Source organism: Salmo salar, chromosome 19 (assembly GCF_965601325.2).
Source record: "Salmo salar chromosome 19, fSalSal1, whole genome shotgun sequence".
NCBI lineage: Eukaryota > Metazoa > Chordata > Actinopteri > Salmoniformes > Salmonidae > Salmo > Salmo salar.
In genome coordinates, this window is record NC_138309.1 from 60368147 (window position 1) to 60386169 (window position 18023).

The 18023-nt window shown below is 41.5% G+C and overlaps 1 protein-coding gene across 3 annotated transcripts; it reads left to right on the top strand.

Moving 5' to 3' along the window:
* Positions 1-233: 233 nt before the first annotated feature.
* Positions 234-16101, top strand: LOC106579238 (protein kinase C and casein kinase substrate in neurons protein 1). 3 transcript variants are annotated; one of them, XM_014158956.3, is made up of 10 exons: positions 234-542; positions 4847-4915; positions 5107-5263; positions 6254-6489; positions 7320-7475; positions 11757-11932; positions 12507-12627; positions 12820-12887; positions 15225-15304; positions 15442-16101. In XM_014158956.3, exons 2-10 carry the CDS (start codon positions 4859-4861, stop codon positions 15552-15554), a joined length of 1164 nt encoding a protein of 387 aa, XP_014014431.1. In that variant the 5' UTR covers positions 234-542; positions 4847-4858; the 3' UTR covers positions 15555-16101. The 3 variants fall into 3 exon arrangements, with proteins under 3 accessions (XP_014014431.1, XP_014014433.1, XP_014014432.1); XM_014158957.3 differs by lacking the exon at positions 234-542 and adding an exon at positions 696-841; XM_014158958.3 differs by lacking the exon at positions 15225-15304 and having other exon boundaries at positions 15442-15581.
* The last annotated feature ends 1922 nt before the right edge of the window (positions 16102-18023 follow it).

Below are 18023 nucleotides of genomic sequence, written 5' to 3' on the forward strand. Positions count from 1 at the left end.
GTGTGTACTATGTGGTCTGAGAGTATGGCGGCATAGTCTCTTAAAACAGACAAATCCCAAGTCTCATCAGAGAATGGAGTGTTGCAAAAGTGCACAGGGTGAACGTGACAGTTCACGGGGCCACCCCTCACTCACACACTAATAAGCTCCCATGATGCGGTGCCACATTGACACAACGCTGTGACCAGTAGAGGGTCGAAATGAACTTCTACAATTCATTAGCACCATATTGAGAGAGGTGAGGGAAGGAGAGTAAGGGAGGGAGGGAAGGAGAGGAGGAGGAGGATGAAGTTTCTTCCAGCTGTTTTTCTAATAGACTAAGAGTTGTAAGAGTTGTAGAGAGAGAGGGAACTAATGAGCGAGCAAAAAGGGGTAGGCGAAACGAATCATCTTACACATTGAGTATTGAGGAAACTACGAGGAGAGTAAAGAAGGGATGGGGAGACTTGGATAGCAACAGCAGAAAAGAGCAAGAGAAATTTGACCAACAGTGGAATGAGTATTAGGATGGAACAGCCCTGCTAACATAAGAGGAGAGAAAGGTAAGAATGTTTTTTTCCTCTTGCCCATCAATCATTATGTGATTTTCATGCAAATTAACTGTCTCTGTCTTACTTTCGTTGGATCTGCCTTGGTGACTCAGTCTTTCAGATCACACTGGTGTGTGTAACTTTAAGTGCCAGGGAAAATTGGGTCAGTGAGTGAGGAGTGAGGAACATGTGTTGTGGGAGAGGCATTCGGAGAGAAAAGAGAGACGGAGAGAAAGGGAGAGAAAGTCGGAACGGCCCTAGAACTAGCAAGTGGCCTCTTGAGTAGTCACTGGTGATTCAGAGGGAGACATGTAAGTGATGGATTCTCCCCGGCATGGTTTTTATTTTGTCATGTTTGAATGAGGACTTGATCCTTGTAATGATTGAATGCAACTTGAATTTATTTTTATTTGAATTATAGTCTATGATACTGTTCAGCGTTGTGAAACTGAGCCAAGACAAACTAGCCAATTGATACTTAAAAACCCCAGTCCCCTACCCACCTTACCTCGGCATGCTGAAGAAGAGATGGGTAGAGACGGACATGTAATAAAACAAAGTTGCTATAGTGGGACTGTATTTAAAACCGAACAACAATCCTGTGACATTTATCAACAGTAGGCCTTCTGTACTGTTATATCATGTCATAGAAGACCAGCTGTAGGAGGGAGATGGTAGATAAGCACAGCAGCAAGGGGGAGAACTTTTCAGAGACAAAACCTTGGTTCTTCTCTTCCCTCTGCGTTAGTCTTGTGATGAGGTGTGGTTAGTCAGTTTCACACAGAGGAAATTATCACTCAGCCAACAAAGTGCCAATGTGTTAGGGAGATAAATAAGCCTGTAAGTGTCTGAGTGCTTGTGTGTTTGTGCATGAATCTGTTTTTATCTTGTACTGTTCAAAGTACCTCCTATACTGACACAGCCTCATATCTTTTCCTCAGTTGGGTTATAACAAAGCTGTGTTAATTATTTCAAACAAAGCTTTGACTTAGAACTACAGTAGGCATATTATCTGATTTGCTAAACCCAAACACTCTCCTCGCACTTTGTTGTCATGTTTTCCATGAGCATGGAAGGGACGTGTGAGAGTAGAAGATGGCTCGGCTAATAGTGAGGGAGGCCGTTAGTCAGAGCCAGGGAAATATGACCTTTCCCTCCCTGTTTATTTTGGGACAGCAGCAGGAAGAATGTCGGAGCGGGTGTTCTATTCCTGCTGTTAGATTCCAGTCTATAAATTCCAGTCTCGGAATGACACTCCCCTTACTCACGATGGGTTCAGAGCAGAGGAGGCTGATGTGAGGCACTATAGAAGGGTGGGCTCATTGTAAAGGCTGGAATGGAATTCATGGAACGGAGTCAAACATGTGGTTTCTATGTGTTTGATGTGTTTGATACCGTTCCATTTATGCCATCCCAGCCATTACAATGAGCCCGTCCTCCTATAGCTCCTCCCACCAGCCTCCTCTGGTTCAGCTAGTATATCATAGATGTAAGCAATGTAATGTATATAGAATGTTGCAGCTGGTTCCAGTTCCGAAGGCTCAGTGAAGGAGTTGCTTGTCGTTGTTTGTTGCATTATCGATTTCAATGAGATTCTGTATTTTCCAAATCATATCATATTTCATATTTAATTTGAGTAGATTCTGTACAAATCTGTACTAATTATGTCATCAAGCCATTAAGTTTGATCACTGGCATGTACATTTCAGATTCAAGAGCCAAATGCTTATATTTAAAAGATAGATGTATATCTGTTGATATTGTAGTGAACGGCAGGGAAGCGAACACGGGTTGCAGGCGTAAAAGGTAAACACCCTACGCATCACGCCAATAGGTATAACCCACTTGGTAAAAATTGTAATGTGGCTCATATAGCTGCACTGCCCCTTCCTAACAGGGAGGCAAATCCCCGTGCTTCGACTGCTCAGCCCCCTCACATGTCCCGGGCCGTGTGTTCCGATGGCCCCACGGCTCGTGGTGGAAAAAGTACCCAATTGTCATACATGAGTAAAAGTAAAGATACCTTAATAGAAAATGTCTCAAGTAAAAGTGAAAGTCACCCAGTAAAATCCTACTTCAGTAAAAGTCTAAAAGCATTTGGTTTTAAATATACTTAAGTATAAAAAGTAAATGGACTTGCTAAAATATGCTTAAGTATCAAAAGTGAAAGTATTAATCATTTCAAATTCCATATATTATGCAAACCAGACGGCACAATTTGTATATATACTGCCCAAAAAAATAAAGGGAACACTTAAACAACACATCCTAGATCTGAATGAAATAAATAATCTTATTAAATACTTTTTTCTTTACATAGTTGAATGTGCTGACAACAAAATCACACAAAAAGAATCAATGGAAATCCAATTTATCAACCCATGGAGGTCTGGATTTGGAGTCGCACTCAAAATTAAAGTGGAAAACCACACTACAGGCTGATCCAACTTTGATGTAATGTCCTTAAAACAAGTCAAAATGAGGCTCAGTAGTGTGTGTGGCCTCCATGTGCCTGTATGACCTCCCTACAATGCCTGGGCATGCTCCTGATGAGGTGGCGGATGGTCTCCTGAGGGATCTCCTCCCAGACATGGACTAAAGCATCCGCCAACTCCTGGACAGTCTGTGGTGCAACGTGGCGTTGGTGGATGGAGCGAGACATGATGTCCCAGATGTGCTATGGCCAGTCCATAGCATCAATGCCTTCCTTTTGCAGGAACTGCTGACACACTCCAGCCACATGAGGTCTAGCATTGTCTTGCATTAGGAGGAACCCAGGGCCAACCGCACCAGCATATGGTCTCACAAGGGGTCTGAGGATCTCATCTCGGTACCTAATGGCAGTCAGGCTACCTCTGGCGAGCACATGGAGGGCTGTGCGGCCACCCAAAGAAATGCCACCCCACACCATGACTGACCCACCGCCAAACCGGTCATGCTGCACGATGTTGCAGGCAGCAGAATGTTCTCCACGGCGTCTCCAGACTCTGTCACGTCTGTCACGTGCTCAGTGTGAACCTGCTTTCATCTGTGAAGAGCACAGGGCGCCAGTGGCGAATTTGCCAATGTTGGTGTTCTCTGGCAAATGCCAAACGTCCTGCACGGTGTTGGGCTGTAAGCACAACCCCCACCTGTGGACGTCGGGCCCTCATACCACCCTCATGGAGTCTGTTTCTGACCGTTTGAGCAGACACATGCACATTTGTGGCCTGCTGGAGGTCATTTTGCAGGGCTCTGGCAGTGCTTCTCCTGCTCCTCCTTGCACAAAGGCGGAGGTAGCGGTCCTGCTGCTGGGTTGTTGCCCTCCTACGGCCTCCTCCACGTCTCCTGATGTATTGGCCTGTCTCCTGGTAGCGGCTCCATGCTCTGGACACTACGCTGACAGACACAGCAAACCTTCTTGCCACAGCTCGCATTGATGTGCCATCCTGGATGAGCTGCACTACCTGAGCCACTTGTGCTGGCGGTGCTTTCACTAGAGTGAAAGCACCGCCAGCATTCAAAAGTGACCAAAACATCAGCCAGGAAGCATAGGAACTGAGAAGTGGTCTGTGGTCCCCACCTGCAGAACCACTCCTTTATTGGGGGTGTCTTGCTAATTGCCTATAATTTCCACCTGTTGTCTATTCCATTTGCACAACAACATGTGAAATGTATTGTCAATCAGTGTTGCTTCCTAAGTGGACAGTTTGATTTCACAGAAGTGTGATTGACTTGGAGTTACATTGTGTTGTTTAAGTGTTCCCTTTATTTTTTTGAGCAGTGTATATTTTTTATTTACAGATTGCCAGGGGCACACTCCAACACTCAGACATTAATTTACAAATTAAGTATTTATGTTTAGGTAGTCCGCCAGATCAGAGGCAGTAGGGATGACCAGGGGTGTTCTCTTGATAAGTGCGTGAATTTGACTATTTTCCTGTCAAAATGTAACGAGTACTTTTGGGTGTCATGGAAAATGTATAGAGTAAAAAGTACATTATTTTCTTTGGAGGGAGTGAAGTAAAAGTAAAAGTTGTCAAAATATAAATAATAAGGTAAAGTACAGATGCCCAAAAAATTACTTAAGTAGTACTTTAAGTACCTTTACACCACTGCCCAAGGCCGCCATCCCACTTCTGACAACAATGTATAGAACTACGGTGCAGGGATGCAAACCCGGGTTGCTGGTATGAATGGCAAACACCCTACACATCGCGCCAATAGGGTTAACCCACTTGGTTGGAATTGTAACACGGCACAGTACTTCATATAATGATGAAATCTCTGTGAAAGTACTGAAGGTTGTTTATGATCTTTTCCTCTGCTCTTCAAAGACATACCCAAAAATGTCGACGCTCCCTAGAGAACCCAATGAGGACTCCAGGATGCAGAGCTTCTGGATGGTGAGGAGGAAGTTACAGATATGAATATAAACATCAACCTTTTACAACAGTTCATGACTACCATTAACTGATTTTCTATGTGTTCTTATAACAGGAGAGTCGAATCTATAGCAATGCCTCTTTCTGCAGTTCCTCCTGATCCTGATCAACTCTTCTCTCCGCCATCCCTCTCTCCCCCTCTTCCTCCCCAGCCAGGGAACTATGAACGAACCGTCCGACGCACTGACCAGTCCTTCCATGCATGTAAAGATATCATGGCCTGTTTCAATGAGAGGGCCAAAGTAGAGAAGCAGTACGCCCAGCAGCTCAGTGAGTGGGGCAGCAAGTGGAAGGCCATAGTAGACGCCCGTAAGTGAAGGAGAACCAAGAAGGACTTCAGGACTGGACTTCTATACTATAGCACTCATTATAAACTGTCAAAATTATGAACAAATACACTATGCCAAATCCTCCCACCTGGTCTTTGTATTATCAATCAGGCTGTTCTCATAGACTAGATGTAACATATTAAACGAAATCCGGGACACTCAAATTAGTATGATACAGTATGGTACGTTTGGTATGGATACATAAGACAGAAGTTTGCAAAATAACACAAACGTCTAGCAACCCAAAGGATGCGTGTTCGAATTTCATCACAGACAACTTTTGCATTTTAGATAATTAGCAACTTTGTAACTACTTACTACTTTTTAGCTACTTTGCAACTACTTAGCATGTTAGCTAACCCTTCCCCTAATGCTAACCTTAACCTACAGTAATTCCTAACGCAAACGTCTAGCAATCTAAAGGTTGTGTTCGAATCTCATCACAAACAACTTTTGCATTTTAGATAAATAACAACTTTGCAACTCCTTATTACTTTTTAGCTACTTTGTATCTACTTAGCATGCTAGCTAACCCTAACCCTAACCCTAACCTTAACCCTTTAACCTAACTCTTAACCCTAAACCTAGCATTAACCTTACCCCTAGCCTGGCTAAAATTACTGTTAGCGACCTAGCAACCTAGCTAATGTTAGTCACAACAAATTGAAATTCATAGCATATCATATGTATAGCAAATTCATGACATATTGTACAAATTGCAATTTGTAACACATCATACGAATTGTAATTCGTAACATATCATAAGAAATGGTTGATGGACATCCACAAATGAATGCATACCATACCAAACGTAACATATCACAGTAAATTGAGTGTCTCTGGATTTTTGTTTGCTATGTTACATTTACCCCTGAGTCCAGGTTGCATCAATCTAATTAGTTATCATTCCCTAATCAGTTAAAAGTCTTCTCTCTTTTTATCTTTCCCTTTCTCTTCTCTATCACCCTAGGGCCGCTCTATGGCTCCCTTATGAGGGCGTGGCAGTGTTTCTTCTCCTCCGCTGAGCGTCTATCCATTCTCCATTCCTCTATCTCCCAGTCCCTCGTTACAGAGGAGGGGGACAGAGTAAAGAGCTGGCAGAAGGATACCTTCCCTAAGAAGATATTCTGTGGATTCCGTGAGACCCACGAAAACGAGACAGGGTTTGCACGCGCTCAGAAACCCTGGGCCAAGAGGCTGGGAAAGGTTACAAAACCCATATGTTAGGTGTCTTCATGAACTGGTTCCCTGTAGCTCAGCTCAGTTGGTAGAGCATGGTGTTTGCAACGCCAGGGTTGTGGGTTCGATTCCCACGGGGGGCCAGCAAAAAAAAATGTATGAAATTGTATGAAATGTATGCATTCACTACTGTAAGTCGCTCTGGATAAGAGCGTCTGCTAAATGACTAAAATGTAAAATGTAAACTGACCAAATGAGCCCGCATTTGTGTGCGTTGGGGGGATTGTACTTCACATCCCTATTGCTTGATTACGAGGAAGTCAACTTTATGCCTAACTGTTTCTCTACAGTACTTTAGTTTTACGGTAGTCTAAGTTTGGGCACCATTACATTTACATCTCCAAGGCTAGTAGCATGCAAGGCTTACCCTTTGCTGGTGAGATTAGAAGCTAGGTGATAAATTCCTGAACCCTCAAAATATATTTTATGTATCCTACTGTATGCGGCACACCCTATTATAGTGATTGAATTACTCCCAAGGGAGGTGTTATTTTAGCCTATGAGTAGTAGGACATGTGTAGTAGAACTGGGTTCAAATACAATCTTTTTTTATGCAATACTTTAGCTGTGCTTGATTGAGAAGTCTTTTGCATTGAAACCAATTAAAAAGTCCCAAATGTGCAAACCCCACCCACTACTTGGCACTCCAAGGCAGGCTAAAGCAAACACTCAAAGTATTTGAAAGGATTAAAGTAGTATTTGAACCCAGATCTGATGAGTAGTGAGTGGCGTGTTCATGGAAGCAGGGAATACAATGTTTTAACTTTGTTTTGCATATTTTTACCCGTATGTCGTAGCTGGAGAAAGCCCGTGGTGCATACCATAAGGCTTGCCATAAGGAACAGATAGCCATAGACAGAGAGACGCAGGCCAAGGAGAACACAGAGCTGAGTCCTGAGAAACTGAAAAAGATCCAAGACGCTCGAGAGAAGGCCAGTGTGGAGAAAGACAAAGTGAGAAAAACTGAAAGGCTACTAACTCACAACTGCTCAATTTATATTCATTAATCTGAGAGTGTGGGATGCTCAACTAGACAGATATGGAAATGTTGCACTTCCCTAGCCCATGCCCCCATCTGGTAGACTATTTTAAGGAATTTTTCCCACATACAGTTTCCTTTTATGGCAGGGGCAAAAATGTGTTATTGTAACCACCATAGTAACCACCTTCCATGTTATTGTTAGGCACCATCTTTGTTTATCCAGTAGTAAATTATTTTAACTTACACTATATATACAAAAGTATGTGGACACCCCTTCAAATGAGTGGATTCGGCTATTTCAGCCACACCCATTACTGACAGGTGTATAAAATACAGCACACAGCCATGCAATCTCCATAGACAAACATCGGCAGTAGATTGGCTAGTACTGAAGAGCTCAGTGACTTTCAACATGACACAGTCATAGAATGCCACCTTTCCAACAAGTCAGTTTGTCAAATTTCTGTCCTGCTAGAGCTGCCCCGGTCAACTGTAAGTGCTGTTATTGTGAAGTGGAAACATCTAGGAGCAACAACGGCTCAGCTGCAAAGTGTTAGGTCACACAAGCTCACAGAACGGGACTGCTGAGAGCTGAAGCGCATAGCGCATAAAAATGTCCTCGGTTGAAACACTCACAACCGAGTTCAAACTGCCTCTGGAAGCAACATAAGCACAATAACCATTCTTCGGGAGCTTCATGAAATGGGTTTGCATGGCTGAGCAGTCACACACAAGTCTAAGATCACAATGCCAAGCGTCAACTGGAGTAGTGTAAAGCTTGCCGCCATTGGACTCTGGAGCAGTGGAAACACATTCTCTGGAGTGATGAATCACACTTCACCATCTATCAGTCTGACGGAAGAATCTGGGTTTGGCGGATGCCAGGAGAACGCTACCTGCCCCAATGCGTAGTGCCAACCATAAAGTTTGATGGAGGAGGTATAATGGCCTGGGGCTGTTTTTCATGGTTCGGGTAGGCCCCTTAGTTCCAGTGAAGATAAATCTTAACAGCACAGCATACAATGACATTCTAGACGATTCTGTGCTTCCAACTTTGTGGCAACAGTTTCGGGAAGGCCCTTTCCTGTTTCGGCATGACAATGCCCCAGTCCACAAAGCGATGTGCATAAAGAAATGGTTTGTCAAGATCGGTGTGGAAGAACTTGACTTGCCTGCACAGAGCCCTGACCTCAACCTCATCGAACACCTTTGTGATGAATTGGGACGCTGACTGTGAGCCAGGCGTAATCGCCCAACATTTAGTTTAAAGCCTTCCCAGAAGAGTGGAGGCTGTTATTGCAGCAAAGGGGTGACCAACTCCATGTTAATGCCCATGATTTTGGAATGAGATGTTCAACGAGCAGGTGTCCACATACTTTTTTTCATGTAGTGTACAGTATATAGGGACACTGGCTAAACCAGAAGGGCCCATTCATATACATTCATATACAGTACCAGTCAAAAGTTTGGACACACCTACTCATTCAAGAGTTTTTCTTTATTTTTCTATTTTCTACGTTGTAGGATAATAGTGAAGACATCAAAACTATGAAATAGCACATATGGAATCATATAGTAACCAAAAAAGTGTTAAACAAATCAAAATATATTTTATATTTGAGATTCTTCAAAGTAGCCACCCTTTGCCTTTGTTGACAGCTTTACACACTCTTGGCATTCTCTCAACCAGCTTCACCTGGAATGCTTTTCCAATAGTCTTGAAGGAGTTCCCACATATGCTGTGCACTTGTTGGCTGCTTTTTTTTCCCTTCGCTCTGCAGTCCAACTCATCTCAAACCATCTCAATTGGGTTGAGGTCAGGTGATTGTGGAGGCCATGTCATTTGATGCAGCACTCCATCACCCTCCTTCTTGGTCAAATAGCCCTTACACAGCCTGGAGGTGTGTTTTGGGTCATTATAGTCCCACTAAGCCGAAACCAAATGGGATGGTGTATCGCTGCAGAATGCTGTGGTTAACCATGCTGGTTAAGTGTGCCTTGAATTCTAAATAAATCATTGACAGTGTCACCAGCAAAGCACCACCACACATCACACCTCCTCCATGCTTCATGGTGGGAACCACACATGCAGAGATAATCCATTCACTTACTCTGCATCTTACAAAGACATGGTGGTTGGAACCAAAAATCTCAAATTTGGACTCATCAGACCAAAGGACAGATTTCCACCGGTCTAATGTTCATTGCTCGTGTTTCTTGGCCCAAGCAAGTCTCTTCTACTTATTGGTGTCCTTTAGTAGTGGTTTCTTTGCAGCAATTCGACCATGAAAGCCTGATTCACGTGCTTGCTATCTTGAACATGCACGCTTTATATATCATTACATAAGAAGAAATGTATAGTTTCAGTAACCTCGAAATGTGGCCATGGATGTGTTACTCATTTTAACGTTTAATGTTTACTGTATTACATAGTAATATGGAATTGTGCTTGGTTGACAATATCAACATTTAAATGAGATGTATCTACAGCCTGGATAGTTTCATCTGAGCCATTGGCTTAATGCCATTCTTTAACTTTTATTTTTGGTTGAGTTGGAGACGTGAATCCAACATATCATTTGTTATCTTGTCGACAAGTTAATAAGCTATTTATTGTATGATAAAAGTGATATTGAGGAGTGTTTGGTTTCCAATGCAACCAAATATCAGCATTTGAAGGAGATGTATCTTCCACTTGGATAGTTCCATCTATGCCACTGATTTAGTCTGGCTTTAATTCCAGTTTGTATACAAATGAATAATTAATATGTTGGATTGATGTATCCATCTCAACCAAAAATCTAATTTAAAGAATAGGACTAAATCAAATCAAACTTTAAATGCACTTTAAACTGTTCTTTAACTTTAACTTCTGGTTGAGATGGAGACACGAATACAACATATTAATTATTTATTAAATTTTGAATTTGTAGACAAACTGGAATTAAAGCTAGACTAAGTCATTGGCACAGATGTAACTATACAAACAGAAGATATATATCCTTCAAATACTGATATTTGGTTGTGTTGATATCCAAACACAATTCAATATCACAAAATATCATTCAATTTGAAATCAACCAGGGCTTGAAAACCTAGGCCTATTGTATTGTCTATTTTTAGTTCAATTCTGGGGTGAATTGAAACAATAGCTGTTGATGACTTTGCAAATGCTATATAGGCCTAAGTAGCAGCATTGATGATACATGAGTGGCAAAGTATGGTCACATTTCAATTGCTCTGTTAAACCTACCCTTTGGAATGACTTCAATAGCAACAGTGAGTATATTTAGAATTTAAGTGGAGATCTCTCAACAATCTTTCGCATGATAGCACTTTGGAAATAGTCAGTGAGAAATATCATAGCTCAGGAGGGCTGGGCTTGGCTGGGTTAAAACCTTGGATGAGAGACCGAAGGGTAGCTGTAGATAGATCAATTATCCAGTAGAAGATGCTGCCCGGCCTGTTGTTATTTTCTTCTGATAGTGGATATAACATTGAAGATCTGACATTGATTTAAATGTACAAATTCAACATATTTCATACAAGGTTTATCTGTATTGTAATTTGATATCCATGATGAAATGTCAACCTCAAAACAACAGTTGATTACTTTTTTCAAATCCAATGTATTTTCCACATAGATTCCACGTCACAATACATTAACAAATTACGTTAAAAACAATGGGACTGTGTGTGGCAAGCTTACAGTATTTGTTGGCAAGCTTACGCTGTCTTTGTTGGCAAGCTTACAAAGTCTTTGGTGGCAAGCTTACACAATCTTTGGTGGCAAGCTTACACAGTCTTTGTTGGCAAGCTTACACAGTCTTTGTTGGCAAGCTTACACAGTCTTTGGTGGCAAGCTTACACAGTCTTTGGTGGCAAACTTACAAAGTCTTTGGTGGCAAGCTTACACAGTCTTTGTTGGCAAGCTTACACAGTCTTTGTTGGCAAGCTTACACAATCTTTGGTGGCAAGCTTACACAGTCTTTGTTGGCAAGCTTACACAGTCTTTGGTGGCAAGCTTACACAGTCTTTGTTGGCAAGCTTACACAGTCTTTGGTGGCAAGATGTGTTTTGATGGTATGACATCACTACTCTGATGTTGTGACAGGTCCGCGAGAAATGTTGTTGGCAAGCTTACACAGTCTTTGTTGGCAAGCTTACACAGTCTTTGGTGGCAAGCTTACACAGTCTTTGGTGGCAAGATGTGTTTTGATGGTATGACATCACTACTCTGATGTTGTGACAGGTCCGCGAGAAATATGAGAAGGTGTTGGAGGATGTAACGTCCTATGCGCCTCGCTACATGGAGGAGATGGAGGCCATTTTTGACCAATCGCAGGAGGAGGAGAGGAAGAGGATCAGCTTCCTCAAACAGGCCTTCCTGTCCATCCACAGACACCTGGACATCACCAACAATGAAAGGTACAGGAGCCTCCTCCTTCTGTCTCTGTCCTCACTCGTGTGGGTGCGTGCGTGCATTTCAAGTTTTATTGTCACATGCACAAGTACAGTGAAATGCTTTTCTTGCAAGCTCTTTCCCAGCAATGCAGTAATCGATATTTAAAAAAAAAAATGTTTTTCAAAACACAAGAAAGTAAGTAACCTATATACAGAGTCAGTTCCAGAATCAGTACCAATACCATATTTACAATGTTCAGGGACACTGGAGTGGTAGCGGTAGATATGCATAGGGGTAAGGTGACTATGCATCGGGATATATATGATAAACAGAGTAGCAGCAGCATATATAATGATTGTATGTGAGTGTGTGCGTGCGTGTGTATAGAGTCAGCATGAATGTGTGTGTGTGTGTGTGTGTGTGTGTGAGCAAATGAAGTGTGTGAGTTTGTGTGTGTGTGTTGGAGTGTCAGTGTGAGTGTGCATAGAGTTGTGTGTGTGTGTGTGTGTATGTGTGTGTGTGTGTGAGAGGTCTGTGATGATCTAAGTGTTCATTATACGAACATCCTCTCCCGTTCTGTCTGTCGCTGTCTGTCAGTGTGAAGACCGTGTACAGTGAGCTCCACCACACCCTCACGTCCATCAGTGAGGCGGACGATCTAAGGTGGTGGAAGAACAACCACGGCCCAGGCATGCCCACTGACTGGCCAACGATTGAGGTAAACAACTGTTACTCATTATATTGACCTTTGACCTTTGCTAGTGTTGATCGGCATATTCCCACCAGCCATATAGAGTGAGAGCTCTATACAGTAGATTACTACTGTATACATACCATGTGTTGTGTGAAATCAAATGATATGGAGAGAGTTTAATGAGAAGGAATAACCAACGCTTATCTGTATCATCAGGAATGGATCCCACCTGTAAAGAAGCCGAAAAATAAAAAAAGAGACAAGAAAGGCCAGAAGGATAAACCGTAAGCTGTGTGTGTGTGTGTGTGTGTGTGTGTGTGTGTGTGTGTGTGTGTGTGTGTGTGTGTGTGTGTGTGTGTGTGTGTGTGTGTGTGTGTGTGTGTGTGTGTGTGTGTGTGTGTGTGTGTGTATTTGTATCCAACATATTACAATGTCCATTACAATTGATTACTGGAAAACGTCAATTAAACGTTGAGTCTCAAATACATTTCAACAAATATACGCTGGGTCTAAATGAATTGTTTACAAAGTTACCATGAATTACCATGAATTGTTTACAAGGTTTAATGTTTGATTTGTTAAATAAAATAATTCAGTAATGACTATAAAACATTATGGCAAGCATCCCTTTTCATCCCCAGTAAGAAACTGCTAGCCATTGGCTGCTAACAGAACTTCTAGCGAGTGGTGTAAAGTACTTAAGTAAAAATACTTTAAAGTACTAATTAAGTAGTTTTTTGGGGGTATCTGTGCTTTACCTTACTATTTATCTTTTTGACAACTTTTACTTTTACTTCACTACAATCCTAAAAAATATAATGTACTCTTTAATCCATACATTTTCCCTGACACCCAAAAGTACTCGTTACATTTTGAATGCTTAGCATGACAAGAAATGGTCCAATTCACGCACTTATCCAGAGAACATCCCTGGTCATCCCTACTGCCCCCGATCTGGCGGACTCACTAAACACAAATGCTTAATTTGTAAATGATGTCTGAGTGTTGGAGTGTGCCCCTGGCTATCCGTAAATAAATAAAAAACAAGAATAGTTAAGAATCTGGTTTTCTTAATATAAGGAATTTGAAATGATTAATACTTTTACTTTTAATACTTAAGTATGTTTTAATAATTACATTTACTTTTGATACTTAAGTATATTTAAAACCAAATACTTTTAGACTTTTACTCAAGTACTATTTTACTGGGTGACTTTCACTTTTACTTGAGTAATTTTCTATTAAGGTATCTTTACTTTTACTCAAGTATGACAATTGGGTACTTTTCCTACTTCAGTAGAAGTCTACAAATATTTGGTTAGAAATATACTTAAGTATCAAAAGTATATGTAATTGCTAAAATATACTTAAGTATAAAAAATAAAAGCTAAAGTGTAAATCATTTCTAATTCCTTACATTAAGCAAACCAGATGGCACAATCTTCTTGTTTTTTATATTTCCCGGATAGCCTGGGGCACACGCCAACACTCAGACATCATTTACAAATGAAGCATTTGTGTTTAGTAAGTTGGCTAGATGAGAGGCAGTAGGGATGACCAAGGGTGTTCTCTTGATAAGCTCGTGAATTAGACAATTTTCCTGTCCTGCTAAGCATTCAGGGAAAATGTATGGAGTAAAAAGTACATGATTTTCTTTAGGAATGTAGTGAAGTAAAGTAAAGTTCCCCCTTAGCTCAGCTCGCTGGTCACCATAGCAGCACCCACCTGTAGCACGGGCTCCAGCAGGTATATCTCTCTGGTCACCCCCAAAGCCAATTCCTCCTTCGGCCGTCTCTCCTTCCAGTTCTCTGCTGCCAATGACTGGAACGAACTACAAACATTTCTAAAACTGGAAACACTTATCTCCCTCACTAGCTTTAATTAAGCACCAGCTGTCAGAGCAGCTCACAGATTACTGCACCTGTACATAGCCCATCTATAATTTAGCCCAAACAACTACCACTTCCCCAACTGTATTTATTTATTTATTTATTTTGCTCCTTTGCACCCCATTATTTCTATTTGTACTTTGCACTTTCTTCCACTGCAAATCTACCATTCCAGTGTTTTACTTGCTATATTGTATTTACTTCGCCACCATGGCCTTTTTTGCCTTTACCTCCCTTATCTCACCTCATTTGCTCACTTTTTATATAGACTTATTTTTCTACTATATTATTGACTGTATGTTTGTTTTACTCCATGTGTAACTCTGTGTTGTTGTATGTGTCAAACTGCTTGCTTTATCTTGGCCAGGTCGCAATTGTAAATGAGAACTTGTTCTCAACTTGCATACCTGGTTAAATAAAGGTGAAATAAACATTTTAAAAAATTAAAAAAGTAAAAGTAAAAAAATATATATGAATAGTAAAGTAAAGTACAGATACCCCCCCCCCCCCCCCCAAAAAAAAACTAAAAACTTAAGTAGTACTATTTTTACTTGCGTACTTTACACCACTGCGAAATAGACACCTGGCTCAAATTGATGCCTTGGCTCTAATAAGAGCCTATTGTGTTTATTGATTTAAGGAAATAAATGCCTGGGCAATTAATTGAAGTTTTATGGTAAGACATTTCTAGATGAACTCCCTTATTCATTCTATCATTCCTCCATCCTCTAGTGTGATGATTGGAGGAGTGAAGGTGCGAGCTCTGTATAATTATGTTGGAGAGGAAAGTGATGAGCTGTCCTTTAAAGCAGGTGACATGACCGTTTAAAACACAGTTAAATTCAGCATTATGTCTAAAGCATTGAAAGACTACAGTTCCTTTTGCCAGTCCAATGTCTCAAGTGTGTCATCCAGAATCATGCCTGTTTCCATACCTGTATTATTCCAGGTGAGGTGTTCCTGAAGGTTGAGGAGGAGGACGACCAGGGGTGGTGCAGGGGGATGCTGGACGGAGGGAATGACGGCTTCTACCCTGCCAATTATGTGGAAGTTGTGCAGTGATGTCATCCTACCACTCTCAAAACTCTCAAGCATTATGTCAGCAACTTTTTTAATGAAATGTGCATGTCTTCATGGAAAAATCCACTTTGGTGCAAAATGACTTTGAATTTTGATTTGACTGATTTAACGTAAAAGGTTGACGCTCACAATGGTATAATCATCAAGCTGAAATGTGTAATGTTACCAATACCTTAAAGAGAGACATACAATTCCCTTAATTATTTTACAATCTAACCTAAATGGTTTGAGCTCAATATAAATGAACTTCTATCACACGCTATTTCTACTTTTGCAGGTGGTTGTGGGCAGGGACACATTTGGCTGCCTCTGTCACTACTTTAAAATGATTTAATTAGCAGTATTAGTATTTACCCTTGACCAGGAAAGACCACACGTTTACAGTGATTTGTGTATGCTGATATTAAAATCTGAAAGCTGTATGATAATGCATATTATATATGATTGAAGGACATACATAATTCTTAGTAAACTAAGTTCTACAAGTGGCATTGGGTTGTATTAGAAAAGTAAAAGTCCTAAATCTTTACTAAGCTCAATGTTTGTGTCTTTTTTATACTGACACCAAAGTGTTGCATTCGGAAAGTATTCAGACCCCTTGACTTTTTCCACATTCTGTTACGATACAGCCTTATTCTAGAATTGATCAAACTGATTTTTTCCCTCATCAAACTACACACAATACCACATAATGACAAAGCAAAAACTGTTTTATTTTTTATTTTAGCAACACCAAAAAAACTAAAAAACTGAAATATGACATTTCCATAAGTATTCAGACCTTTTTACTCAGTACTTTGTTGAAGCACCTTTGGCAGTGATTACAGCCTTGAGTCTTCTTGGGTAGGACGCTACAAGCTTGGCGCACCTGTATTTGGGGAGTTTCTCCCATTCTTCTCTACAGATCCTCTCAAGCTCTGTCAGGTTGGATGGGGAGTGTTGCTGCACAGCCTCACGAGGACATTCAGAGACTTGTGCCGAAGCCACTCCTGCGTTGTTTTGGCTGTGTGCTTAGGGTTGTTGTCCTGTTGGAAGGTGAACCTTCGCCCCTGTCTGAGGACCTGAGCACTCTGGAGCAGGTTTTCATCAAGAATCTCTCTGTACTTTGCACCATTCATCTTTCCTTCGATCCTGACTAGTCTCCCTGTCCCTGCCGCTGAAAAACATCCCCACAACATGATGCTGCCACCACCATGCTTCACCGTAGGGATGATGCTAGGTTTCCTCCAGATGTAACGCTTGGCATTCAGGCCAAAGAGTTCAATCTTGGTTTCATCAGACCAGAGAATCTTGTTTCTCATGGTCTGAGAGTCTTTAGGTGCCTTTTGACAAACTCCAAGCGGGCTGTCATGTGCGTTTTACTGAGGAGTGGCTTCTGTCTGGCCACTCTACCATAAAGGCCTGATTGGTGAAGTTCTGCAGAGATGGTTGTCCTTCTGGAAGGTTCTCCCATCGCCACAGACGAACTCTGGAGCTCTGTCAGAGTGACCATCGGGTTCTTAGTCACCTCCCTGACCAAGGCCCTTCTCCCCCGATTGCTCAGTTTGGCTAGGTGACCAGCTTTAGGAAGAGTCTTGGTGGTTCTAAACTTCTTCCATTTAAGAATGATGGATGCCATTGTGTTCTTGGGAACCTTCAATGCTGCAGAAATGTTTTGGTACCCTTCCCCAGATCTGTGCCTCAACACAATCCTGTCTCGGAGCTCTACGACAATTCCTTCGCCTCATGGCTTGGTTTTTGCACTGTAAACTGTCGGATCTTCTATAGACAGGTGTGCGCCTTCCAAATCATGTCCAATTAATTGAATTTACCACAGGTGAACTCCAATCAAATTTTAGAAACATCTCAAGGATGATCAATGGAAACAGGATACACCTGAGCTCAATTTCGAGTCACATAGCAAAGGGTCTGAATACTTATGTTCATTCAATATTGGAATAAGACTGCAACATAACATGTGGAAAAAGTCAAGGTGTCTGAATACTTTCCGAATGCACTGTATGTTTGAAAATGAAAGATCAAGCCATCTTCTATGCACACATTTAGTTCAAATCAAATCAAATTGTATTAGTCACATGCGCCGAATACAACAGGTAGACCTTACAGTGAAATGCTTACTTACGAGCCCCTAAGAGGACTGGCCACCCCTCAGAGCCTGGTTCCTCTCTAGGTTTCTTCCGAGATAAATATATATATACTACTTTACCAAAAGTATGTGGACACCTGCTCATCGAACATCTCATTCCAAAATCATGGGCATTAATATGGAGTTGGTCCCCTCTTTGCTGCTATAACAGCCTCCACTCTTTTGGGAAGGCTTTCCACTAGATGTTGGTACATTACTGTGGTGACTTGCTTCCATTCAGCCACAAGAGCATTAGTGAGGTTGTGCGCTGACCCTATTACGGGGGCTGAGTCACTGGCTTACTCGTGCTCTTCCATGCCGTCCCT

Excerpts from the sequence above, each read along its gene's own strand:
- LOC106579238 (XM_014158956.3), top strand. The coding sequence starts at position 4,859 with ATGTCGACGCTCCCTAGAGAACCCAATGAGGACTCCAGGATGCAGAGC. Across the intron at positions 4,916-5,106 it reads GGATGCAGAGCTTCTGGATG|CCAGGGAACTATGAACGAAC; the intron begins GTGAGGAGGAAG and ends CTTCCTCCCCAG. Across the intron at positions 5,264-6,253 it reads GAAGGCCATAGTAGACGCCC|GGCCGCTCTATGGCTCCCTT; the intron begins GTAAGTGAAGGA and ends CTATCACCCTAG.